The sequence below is a fragment of the Mauremys reevesii genome, linkage group 11 (genome assembly GCF_016161935.1).
Source record: "Mauremys reevesii isolate NIE-2019 linkage group 11, ASM1616193v1, whole genome shotgun sequence".
NCBI lineage: Eukaryota > Metazoa > Chordata > Testudines > Geoemydidae > Mauremys > Mauremys reevesii.
The window spans coordinates 69,304,412-69,317,100 of record NC_052633.1 but is presented as its reverse complement, the minus strand read 5'-3'; the positions used below and the strand labels follow the sequence as shown (position 1 = coordinate 69,317,100).

Sequence of the window (12,689 nt, the reverse complement as noted above, 5' to 3'; positions counted from 1 at the left end):
CAGCTGATTCAGGCTCGTTGGGCTCAGGCTGTGGGGATGTTTCGTTGTTGTGCAGACTTCTGGGCTCAGACTAGAGCTGGAGCCCTGGGTCCCTTCCACCCAGCAGGGTCCCAGAGCCTGGGTTGTAGCCCCAGTCCAGAAGTCTGCACAGCAATGGAACAGCCCAAGCCCCGCGAGCTGGAATTGGCTGGCATAGGCAGCTGTAAATTTTTCTTTGCTGTGTAGACATACCCAAAAGGGCAGCACATCTTTTGGTGTGAAGTTAGGCTATGATCTGGCATAGCTCTTAAATATGTGCCTAAAGTTTAGCGCCTGAATATCCCCTTTGAAACTACTGCTTTGCCAGTTTTGTGCCTTAGTGAGTGCCATGGCTTAGTAGTACTCATCACATGACTGTATAGTTGTTAGACTAGAGTTGAAATTGTTACAGACAGTAGATTAGAAGGGCAATTGTGGTGGAGGCTCCAGCATGGCAGTGGGGAGTACAGGCCACTAGCTGCACAGAGATGCGGGATCACTCTGCAGTCCACCCCTCTCCACTGGGACATAGACTTGGTGGTGAGGCTGCACCCGACCCTGACACAGCGCAAAACAAAATGTTTACATGCATCACCCATTGATACATATGGGAGTATCTAAAGATAGAATTTGGTCCTAGTAATTTACTGAATTTGTAACTGTCTCTAAGCTTGTTTGGATAAAGAGTATATCTTGCTGTGTTTGTATAGGGCCTATAACAATGTAACCCCAGTCTTAGTTGGCCTTCTAGGCATTACTAGAATACCCACAGTACTGCAGTATTTGGCAAAATAGTAGGGAATGATATTCAGCTGAAGCCAAATAGAGGATAGAGCAATAAAGGATAATCATTATAGGCGGAGCTGGCAGCAGTGCCTATAGTTAAGGTTGACTAATACTTTTCATTGTAAGGTTTTTTTCCTGTTGCTTATAACTTTGCCAAATGTAACTGTTAATGATAAACTTCCCATGTTGGAAGTCTGCCTCATGTTGAAGTTTTATGGGAAATTTCAGCAAAAATGCCCAGCCATTTCCAAGAACGAGGTTAGGAAAAAAGTTGCTTTGCTGATGTTAAGTTCTTACATCTGTTTCATTGAGAAGTTCTAGCATCTCTGTACTTTGACTTGAAATTTGACAGGAGGGGTCACATTTGGGTCAGAGAGATGCCTCATTCTTTTACTGTGAAAAATCTATCCAAATGTGACAGCGTTCATAAGCTTCTGGAAATTGCTATTTGCACATGCTTGGTAGAGTTAGCTAAATTTTCCAAAAATTCAGAGTACATTGAGTGTGCTCCAGCCCAGGACTGCCGGTACTGAGCAGGACTCTTCCTGCAATTGCTTCTACTAGATGCTAGGGGAGCCTATACAATAAGGCACCAGAACTGAGAGCAGGGCACTCTCGGTGCTCCCCCAGTTGATGCCCAGGCTGTGTTGAGAGAAAAAAAGGAAGATATGGAAAGAGGGCCAGGTGGGGTGGAACAGGAGCTGACTGTGATAAGAATAAAGGGAGACCGGGGTGAGTGAAAGTCACAGAAGAGGGAAATGCATGTAGGTTACTCCAGAGGAGAGTTGCACTTTGCAGGTATGCTTCCTGACACCATGTGGGGCAGCCATCTTCAATGGGGTCAGCCTGCCTGTGGTCCCATCGATAAGAATGGAAGGCAGCAATGAATTCTGCTAAGGTCAACATTACAGCTGTCAGTAATGCTGCCATTTCCCTGGAACTACCAGCCTGTGGCTTTAGTCCAATTGAAAGTAATTGGAGATGTCAGCTCTGTTGAAAAAGAGCAAAATTTGGAGTTTGCTTCTAATAATCTCTAGATGATGAGAAATTTTAAAAAATCTACAAATATCACGAGTTGGCAATGCTGTCTAGTGAACAACATGGGTTACGCTCTATATCTCAAGTTTACAAGATAATAATCAGATTTGCTTCATTTAAGAAAAGTTCTTATGTAGTGACAAAATGATACTTTAAAAATAGTAGTGAATGTAATAAGGCCTCCCTTCCTTTCCCTCACATATCCCTTTTTAGACATTTCGATGGTATTGCTGTATTTGGTCATCTAGACCTGTTATCTTTGACTTCTTCTTTCTTGCACCATGTTTACATTTATTTAAAGATGGAAAGTGCTATAGAAGTGCAAGGTATTTATAAGGTTTCCAGTTGTGGTATGACATGCACAGTCGTTCACTAAGAACTAGATTGAAACAATGTGTTTAAAATGAATCTGATCCAAATATTTGGAGTCATTTCAAATAGCTGGATACATTTATTTTTGTGAGAGGTGAAACTTTTTCACAGTGTACTAAGGATGTTCACTTTAGTGTCCTGGATGTGGGAGGGTTGAACAGATACATTCTGTAAGTGAATAATTATAAAACATTGGAAATACGCTTAAAATTGGTGGCAAAGAGGTGATGTTAATGAAGTGACTCCTCAGCTACTTTTTGTACTACCTGTAAACTGCACCAGCAAGGAAAAATTACCACATAAACTATTCTATCTTCAGTTTGATAATCCTTGCCCCCGGCTGTCTTTGTGATTGCTCAGATGTTGTGATCTGGGTGTGTGTGGGAGAAATTAGCTTCTGGCATTTTAAAACTGCTACGTTGCAGAGCTGTGTAGGGAAAATATTACAGTTGTATTTCTATCAGGTTTTTTTCTGAGTTTGTGTTTTCCTGTCATCATGCATCAGTTCAAGTTGCTGAGTATTGACGTGTAATTAGACGGAAATGTTCCTGATGCAGCTAGGGTTTCCTTTCAGTACTGCATGCTAATTCTGCATGTGGAAAAAACTGTGATGAAGTAGCTTTAGAACTGCTTAGCCAAAAATTGAAGATAGAGATGGGTTAAGTTGGAACTATAAAGTAAATATTACAGTAGTACTATATATGTTCTGATATACACTCTCTAGCTTTCTCTTCTGGGGTTCTGTTTTGTACTACAGAGTTTGAGAACTAACACCCATTACTAAATTTTTTAACAATAAATATTAACACCTCAGAAGTAATCACGTTTGAAAAATAGAGATGTTTTTAGAAATAAAATCAATCCAGTGGCTTTTGTTGGCTTTTTTAATTTTTTTGAATGATTGGTGCTTTGGAACATTTATATGAATATAGAATATTTGAAAATTCCAACATGGTGCTATTGATTCTATATATGAAAATAAAATTGCACAATATTATGTTTAAGTTCCTGAAAATGCCATCCAAGAAAACAGAAAAAAGCATGACCAGGGCGGTTTTTATCATTTTTTTCAGATCATAAAAATAAAAAGGAAAAATGAAAACTTATGTAGGAACTGAGACAGAGTGGGGATATGTCTGTGTCAAATTGTGAATTCCCATTTTGTTTGTTGTAACTTTTTTTTTTTTTTTTTTTTTTTAGGGACTCCACTTCATTGTGGATTAGTCATTTACTAGTATGGGCTTGACACCTATCTGAATGACTATCTGAGAAGCTGGAACAGGGCAATCTAGAGTTTGCAACTCTGATTGTGTCTGTACTACAGGTCCATCCATAAGAACATTTAACTCAACTCAGAAGTTCAGATGGTATAGCGGGTATGGGGGAGAGTTGGAGTGTAGAATTTCCCCAGCTCAACACAGAACCCAAAGAGGTCAGAGACTATATTTAAGGGGGAATGCTCTCTGCAAAGCAGGGGGCTGACCACTGCCACATGTCAGAAGACTCAGGCTGGAGAGGAAGAGAAGGGAGGGAAAGGGTCTGCTGTGCTTGAATGCAAACCTGACCTCAGATTCACAAGAGGGGTGAGATCACATTGTGACATTCTCCAGGGTACAACCTGGACTGTTGAACTGCAGTGTCCCCTAACTCTCTAGCATGGGATGCCTTTTACACTGCTTTACTGTCAGAACAGCCACTTCTGGCCTGCTCATGCACAGCCACTAGCATATAAAATCACTCCCAGATGTTTACATGAATGCTTTCCCAGCCATTCATGAATAGATACAGGGTGACACCTGCATATCCCCAGCCTGAACCCCAGAAATGTGTATCTTGCACTGTCCAAGGCTCTTCTAAATAGTGAAAGCTCGCAAATAGCCTGTCATTCCAATAATCGGTAATGAATATGCACCAGCCTTGTTGACTTGAATAGAGATGTCCCAAACACTTCAATCAAACACACTGGTTTAGAGAAAACAACAAAACAAGTTTATTAACTAGAGAAAGATAGATTTTAAGCGATTTACAAATGTTAAGGCATAAAAGTCAGACTTGGTTACAAAAGAAATTAAAAGAAAAACATGCAAGTGAATTCCTAAACTTTACTAAGGCTAATAAACTTAAAAGCAAAAAGGTTTCTCTCACCCAAAAGCTTCAGCAGACTGTACTGGCTGGAAAAACCTCCAGACTAGGACCACTCTCCCGCAGTTCAATGATGCTACCTTTTGTCTTTCAAGCGTTCTTGCTACCATAAGTAAAGATGGGAGGAGAGGGGTCTAGAGGCATTTTTCCCCCCTTATACTCTGACCCTTTGTACTGGAAAAGTCTTTGTTGAGTCATTGGATCAGCAGTTCCATAGCATAGGTGAGCTGCCAACTGTCCTTCAGGTGAATTGTAAATTTCTTGTTTACAACTCCTCTGGTGGTGAATCTTCAATGCCAGGTAATGGCCTTTTAGCACCTAGCTGGCGTGACAGTGTGCCGTTGTCTTCGAGAAAATGGTCTGAGGGCATTACCCAGAACTACAGCATATTTCAGTAACAAGCATATAGTAAAATCTCATAGCTCAATATACAATGTTGACATGCACATTTTAACAGGACAGTGATGTTGAGTGGATAGAGTTTTCAAATGATACCTCACAAGGCATACTTTGTACAAAATATATCATAACCATATAAGTGGTGAACATGGGGTACAGGGTGTCACACACACCCATGAGGTTGTTTAGGACTTCTGTAGTCTTCCAAAGATCTGTAACTTTCTAGGGCTGTTTAGTAAAGTTCTAATGGCTAAGAAATTCCTTATAATCTTCGTTTGCCTGTCACATTGTTCCTGACTTGGTTAATTAAGAAGCTCAGAACACCCAGTGAGAAACTCGGAGGGATTGTTTATAAACAACTGGGGACTCGGGGGGCTCAGTTGCTGGTTCCAGGGTATAAGAGGTCTGGAATGAAGAGCCCCATGTTCCAAGGAAGGGTTGCAGGAATGACATCTGCATCCAGGAGTGTTCCTCAAAGATTCTGAGCTAGCAACAGGTATCTTGCTCTTCCCAGTCCCAGTTGGTTCAGGAGCACATAGGATCCAGTAGTTGAATCCACTCACAGCAGACCGCTGTCCATCCTGAGGTGGGGAATGGCCCAAGTTGTGCCAATATTATCCTAAATTTCTGACATGTTGGTGTTCAGCAAATGGTTTAAACCTCCTTGAGAAATTAATAACCCCTAACATAGTCCTAAAGCATATTGTGGAAGTTAAAAAGTTCTTCTGTAACCACCATCAACCTCACAGTTGGTTATCTGAAAGATTTGGTATTGCAGTTTTCCAATGACACTTGGTGTAACTCTTAAAAGTCTGACTTCATCTAACCTTTTGGTAAGCATATTATTTGCATTAAATATAAGGAGAACTTTGGTCAAAATATACACGCATGTTAAATAAAGGAGAGATTACAGAGCGAGTTTTGAATTACAGTTTTGAATACAAATCCTACATTTCTTCAAGTGCTTAACCATATATGAACCTGAGTCCCCTTTATTGTCAGGAAGTGTACATTTATGTATGAAGGTACTGTGCCCAATAAGCATACTTGAGCACACTACCTTCATACATTGTCACACTGAGAGACTGATTCAGGCAACAGTTCACCCAGCCTCAGGATTCTCCAGTGCAAACTCATCAAATTTCTCTCAGAGGAGGAAGAACATCCCACAGAGGAAGACATGCAGGCACCACTAGTCATCTCCTTTTCTCTGGATGAGACAGTAATCCCTTCAGCATCATCCTGCCACACTGACTATAGGAGCTTTCAGGACCTCATGAAAAGGGTAGCTGATGCACTCTAAATTCCTCTGGAGGAAATTCAGATGGCCCCTCACAAACTTTTAGTCATTTTACACGAGACTCTGTCAGGGTGAGTTGTTCTGCCCATTAACGAGGACCTTTCGAGCCTGTGAAAACAGTCTGGGAGACTCCAGCTTCCATTGATGCAAATTCTAAGACAAAAGGCAGGGAATATTATGTGCCATCCAAATGGATGTAATATCTATACTCCTAGCTGGGGCCTGGCTTTATTGTAGAGGTGGCTGCAAATGAATGGACTAAGCATTCCAGCATGGTCCCTTGAGAAAGGGAAGTGAAACATTTAGACTTTCTGTCTGAAAAAATTATTTTTTTTCAAGCCAGCAGTTTAAAATAACCAGTGTGCTTAATGCCAGCATCTGTAGTGATGCATCATTGTGGCTTCAATTGCTGGGAATCCCTAGAGAGGTCCAAGCCACAGTGGAGGTTCTTCCATTTGAAGGATCAAATCATTTCAGTTGAAAGACTGATCTCAAGGATTCCGTGCAGCTCTTTTGTCCCTTGGCACATACTGTCCTGCAACGAAGAGGGAAGAGGAAATAGTATAAACCTCAGCCTTTCCCTAGACAAAAGACTCTGCCACCTGCTTTCTACTGCTAGAGGTCTACTGAACTCCCCAAGAAGCAGCCAAGGTTTCAGAAGAGGTGGTCGTCTGCTCCTGCTTTTTCTTCACAGCCAGCCACAACTAGTAAACATTCTTTTTGAGATGCTGGTTGAGAGCTGCAAACCAACCTTTCTTCTGGATCTGCCTTCTCCTTCTTCCCTGCCATTTGGAAACCACCTTGCTCTATTTCAGGGGTCATGGAACAACATAATGGACAAATGGATCTTAGAGTTCGTAACATCTGATTATACAGTTCAGTTCCATATTACACCTGTTTCCTCCTCCCCACACACGCACCTTCTCTGTCCCTTTACAGGGACCCCTCTTATGAGAGGCTTCTCATCTCTTAAGTAATAAAGAGGTGCTTCCACCTTAAAGAGGGAAAGGTTTCTATTCCAGGTATTTCCTTTCACCCAGGAAGAAGAGGGAGATTGGTTTTGACAGCTCTTACAGAGGCCCTATTTGAACCCTGGGCTTCATGTTCTTTCTTTCACTTGTCTATCAAGACCACCCTTCTTCATTTTGACCACATCAGCTGGAACGGTGGGAAAGAAAAGAGATCTCATTTGCGAACTGTCCCTTACACGGGCTTCTACATTGACAAGGTATCCCTCAGACCTCACCCAAAGTTTATACCCAAGGTTGGTCTGAGTTTCATTTGCATAGGTATTCATTTGCCAGTATTTTTTCCTAAACGATATTCTAATCATGATGAAGCTAGATTACATACCCTGGATATTCAAAGGTTCCTTGCCTTTTATCTTCAGAGACTGAAGCTCTTTTGGTCTTCTCTGAGACTCTTCCTTTCCTTCCTTATTTCGAAGATGAGGAGTACTCCTATTTCCATCCAAAGGTTATCAAAGTGAGTGTTGGGATACATTAAGCTATGTTATGATTGACAAAGGTAGTTTCACCAGCTAATATTAGGCTTAATTCAGCCAGGACCTGGGCGATCTTGGTGGTTTCCCTCAGGAATGTCCGCATTAGTAATGTCTGTAAAGCTGCCACATGGGGTTCCATAATACCTTCTCCAGACATTGAGTTGGTAGCAACTTTTGCAGCCGATGCCTCTTTTGGTAGGGCAGTCTTTCAGTCTGTGGTAGATATTTAGATCACTGCTTGGAAGTCACCTAGAGTGGAATACACTTATGGACAAATACTTGAAGAAGAAAGAAGGGAAGGTTACTTAGCTGTAGGGCAGAGATCCCCAAACTGTGGGGTATGCCCCCCTAGGGGGACACAGAGGAAAGGGAGCACCACCCAGCCCTGCCCCCTGCCATGGCCCTGGCTCCCAGCCCCGCACCTAACTCCGTCCCCAGCCTCGGTGCAGCTCCACACTTGGTCGTGGGCCCAGCTGTGGCTCCACTCTCAGCCCTTGGCCGCGGCTCTGATCCCGGCCTGAGGATGAGGCTGGGGACTGGAGTGAAACTGCATCTGGCCACGGGCCCCCAGCCTCAGCCCCTTGCTGCGGCTCCGGCCCCAGACCCACGGTCAGGTGAGGCCCCAGCCTTGGCCCCCTCACGCCTGCCTGCGTCTCCTCTTTCCCCCTCCTGGAGTTGTGGCCCCACTCCTGGTCCTGGCTCTGGTGGGGGAAGTAGGGGGTGTGTGCAACCCTCACAAGTTTGGGGACCACTGCTGTAAAGTAACTGGAGTTCTTTGAGATGTCATTCAAATGTGTATTCCATGACTTGCCCCCTTTCCCCTCTGCTTCAGAGTCCCTCTGTAATATCATGGAAACCATGATATAGAAGGAACTGGAGTGGTGATTGATCCTGCACTGCTCTTTATACCTTTGATAACAGGCACAAGGATGATCATGTATAGACCAGGTAGACAATGTGAGCAAAAAATCTGTAATCTCTGGCATGTGGGGCACATTTGCACCTAGACTGGAATATTCATATGGACAAAACATCTCAAAGAACTCCCAATTACTGTACAGGTAATTAATCACCATTTCAGATTTGAAAAAAGACTACAGCAATATTATACTTCATTATTAGATACCAGGGTTTTATTACTAATTTTCATTTTATAAAGAAACAGGAAATGTGTTTGATAAGTCTGTTTTTCAACAGAATGGCTTCCTTATGAAATTAGCTTTCTTCTAAGTCATGCGCTTTTACTTTCTTAAAGTTATATCAGTTACAGGATTTCTTCTTTCATTTTTGTTTTTTTCTAAAGAGCTTGTGTGGATAGTAATGACCGCACGTTTCCGATTGCCTGCTGGCAGAACCTACAATGTACGAGCGTCTGAGCTGGCACGAGACAGACAACATACAGAGGTGGTCTGCAATATTCTTCTCCTGGATAACACTGTACAAGATTTCAGAGTTCATGTAAGTACAGTTATATGTATTATTTAATTTAGTAACGGTTTCACTGCGTACCTGCTTTAATTTGTATATACCAAGTACTTGCTTTTCTTCACTGAACTGTGTCATAAGTTTGACCTCCAAACAAGACCTGAAAAGTGTTAAATAAAAAACAAAACAAAACACCTTAATAAAGCTAGAGACTATATTTGAACAAACATGCTTGCACATAATTAGCCATCTTGTGTACCTCATCAGTTTTGGCATCCTCTATAAATACAGTACGAACACTTGTGTTTGGGAATTGAGTGTTAGGAGCATAATCTTCTGCTATCTGATCCAGTTTCTCTTTAGGGCCCCTATACTGCATGATGAAGCCAATGGTAGTTTTAACATTGAGTTGAATGGAAGCAGGAACAGGCTTTAATTGTTTGTCAAGTGTTTGCATTTTAAACACGTATCATTTGTAATGCTATCTACTCTCTTGACTATGTTTAATATGTTTAGATAAGTTAATGTAATTATATTTACTATTGAATTTTACAGATTTTTCTGAATATCACCATATCTCTTTCTCCTCTGCTTTTCTCAGATTATATTCTGTTTAGTTCCCAGTATTGTTATCTTTTCTTAAAAATACATACATAGTACAGATCTTTAAGAAGGGTAGGACAGAAGAACCAGGAAGCCAATTGCCAGTTAGTTGATGAATGATACTTGCAAAATAATTACGAATATACTAATGGAGTCAGTGTGTAAATATTTGGAAGGCAGTTTTCTGTAAAAAACTGGGTTGAATTGAGAAAATCTAATGACCTACCAAGCTGTAATTACTTATAGAATAGATAAAATGAAATTGTGCATTCTTGTACTCATACATATATTTATTTACAGTATTTGGACGTTCAAAAAACATTTGGCAAAGACCCTTACAAAAAGCTATTCAGGAACACGAAAGTTGTCATGGAATGAAAGTTAAAGTACTGTCATGGGTTAGAAACTTGCTAAAAGAAAAAAATATTCTCAACATGGCAAAAGGTTAACAGTACAATGCCTCATTCTTATAAGGACAGATGTTCAATTTATATTTATCAGTGATCTGGAAAAAAAAAAGTGAACAATGCAGGGCCGCCCAGAGAGGGAGGGCGGGGGGCAAGTGGGGCAATTTGCCCCAGGCCCCCTCTGGCCCTGCAGCGGTCCGGGTTTTCAGCGGCATTTTGGCAGCAGGGGCCCTTCAGTGCTGCTGAAGACTGACTGAAGGGGGCCCCCCCACCGCCGAAATGCAGTCGAAGACCTGGACCGCCACCGGGTGAGTACAAGCACCGCAGCTCCCCTGCTTTGCCCCAGGCCCCCTGAATCCTCTGGGCGGCCCTGGAACAATGTGGCAAAATTTGCAGGTGGCATGATTATTATGATTAATCAAGACTAGAAAAAACTGAAGATTTCAGAGGGTTAGGTAAATGAACAGCATGATGGCTGATTGGGAGCAGGACTTCAAGTGGGGGATAAAGGTGCAGTTGAGAAGGAGCTTCACTCTGGTGAATCGTAGATGTGTTTGACTATTTTTTCTGTTGGAATGACATTTTTAGGAAGTTGTAAGCAGAGAAATTTTAATTTAAAAAATATGAGCAGCTGTTCAACTTAGCAATTGGGAAGTTATTTGGGATATAAGAGAGAGAATCATGTAACTGAGTGTGATTATTTCATTTAAAGTACAGAATAAAAACTGAATTTTTCTCTCTTCTTTCAGAAACCAAGTAGCAATAAAGCATCTCCAGTCTTTTCGCAGCCTCTTTTATGCATAGAGATATTTTTAAAAGATTAAAATAAATATGTTTGTATTGCAGTTTAACATTATTGGGATGGCATTTCTGAACAAAATGAATCTCATTATAAACTTCTGGAAGAAAAATAAATCACCAACATCATCTCTGCCGTTAACCATAGCAAAAAGGGTTGTAAAAGTTCAGTGTAATGTAGAAACAAATGAAAGCTGCCAAGATTGGAAGACAGAGGAAATATGCCCTCCAGGACAAACTGAGTTTTCACATAACACTATGTTATTTCCCTCTTTGAATGACAGGAAATAATTATTAGTAATCACTAAGGTTCCAATTTTATCATGGTAAAATTAATGGAACATTTATGTGGGGGGAAAAAGGACAAAATCAGGGTATGGTCATGGTGGGGCTGAAGCCAAAACCAGAGCGCCACCGCCTGGGGCTGACAGCCGGAGCCGAAGAAGTCACAAAGATCTGTTAAAGTCATGTAATCCGTGACCTCTGTGACCAAATTGTATCTATTAGGGTCAGAGTCCATACATAGTGCTGGCAAGTTTCTTTATGCAACTTTGCCAATAAACCAAAATCCTGATCTGTGGCTCTCTTTGTCCCTTCAATTCAGGTCATCCAGTAACCACAAAATGTCAGGGCTTGTCTACATGGTGCCAGCAAAACACAATAGAAGGGTGTGATTTGTAAAATGCACTAACGTGCATCACTCTGATTGCCCCATATAGACCTGCTGACACACACTACACCTAATTTGCTTTGATGACGTCTGATTTCAAACAGGACTACCTAAACATGAATAATATACCTTTTAGAGTGCTCCAGCAGGGTCTACACGAGGCAGTTAGAGTGCAGCATGTTAGTGCACTTGACAAATCACACCTGTCTGGTGTGCTTTGCAGTGACCTGTAGGGAAGCCCTCAGTTAGGCAGAATTGTTATGCAGTTTTGCAGAATGCTAGCCCGTGATTAAGAAGAGACCATCGGACTTGTCATTTCAGACATTCCTGGTTTGAACCTAAATCATTTACAGTGCAAGGGTAATGCACTTAACCTACACATTGTTGTACAGCGTTATTCCATCCCAGCCTTCGCTTTGGGCAATTAATTTTTAAAAAGTTGAGGATCAGGGTTTCCTATAATCCCTGAGGGGCATATTCATTTTTTTTAAAGTTGAATGGGATTTTTGCACTGTGCCCACCCCCTCACATCCCACAACTGCTACCATTTATAGCAGGGAGGAAGGTGCAGGCCACCCCTGAAAGAAGATCATCAGTGACTGGCTGTGGGTTGGGGTATCAGATTCCACCTTGCCCCCAACTACTGGATTGGCCCAAAAATTTCTGGTTGAAGCTTTTTCTTTTTGAGTGAAGGACAAGCAGAACTTTCTTCCACCCCGGAAACCAATGATGTTTCCATCATACAGAGTTTTCTGGAGGAAGGGTATGCCAGCAGAGTGAAAATTGGGATTCTACTCACTTCTGCATTGACACTATTATCACAGCTGCAGATGCACTATCTTCTTGCTGCAGAACTTTGAGGAAAATTCCAACTGTTTTGACTAACCGTTTGGTTCAATAATTTGTCTGTCTGATTCTCAGGTCTCCATTTTATTTGTGAGCAGATTGTGCACTTCCCCATCTAAAGTGTTTGTAGGGGCTGGTGCCCCTGCAGGCTTTAGGAAGAATGCTAGTCTGAGGAAAAACTAGAGGCAAAAGGAAGGGTCTCTGTGTCCTACTTCAGCCCCTTACCTCATGTGTGATTGGGGAACTCATCTGGCTTTGTGGGCAAAGTGCAAGATCCCTTACTGCCCAGTATAGGCGGGATCACCTCAGTTGTCGTCCTCCCTTGGGCTGGAAAGGAGCCCAGCAGGATTGGAGAGACCAGCTCTGCTGAACAAATTGCAG

At 41.9% G+C, this 12,689-nt stretch overlaps 1 protein-coding gene across 6 annotated transcripts in view; it reads left to right on the top strand.

Annotated features, from left to right (window-relative positions):
* Positions 1–12,689, top strand: part of PTPN4 (protein tyrosine phosphatase non-receptor type 4) — a 302,113-nt gene that overhangs the window by 33,058 nt on the left and 256,366 nt on the right. For all 6 annotated transcript variants that reach the window (XR_005586213.1, XR_005586214.1, XM_039494797.1 and 3 more), the window contains exon 2: positions 8,863–9,017. Coding sequence is in view for 4 of the 6 variants with exons in the window: in XM_039494797.1 (XP_039350731.1) it covers positions 8,863–9,017 (155 nt within the window). In the remaining 2 variants the exon portion in view is untranslated. The remainder of the gene's footprint in view (positions 1–8,862; positions 9,018–12,689) is intronic.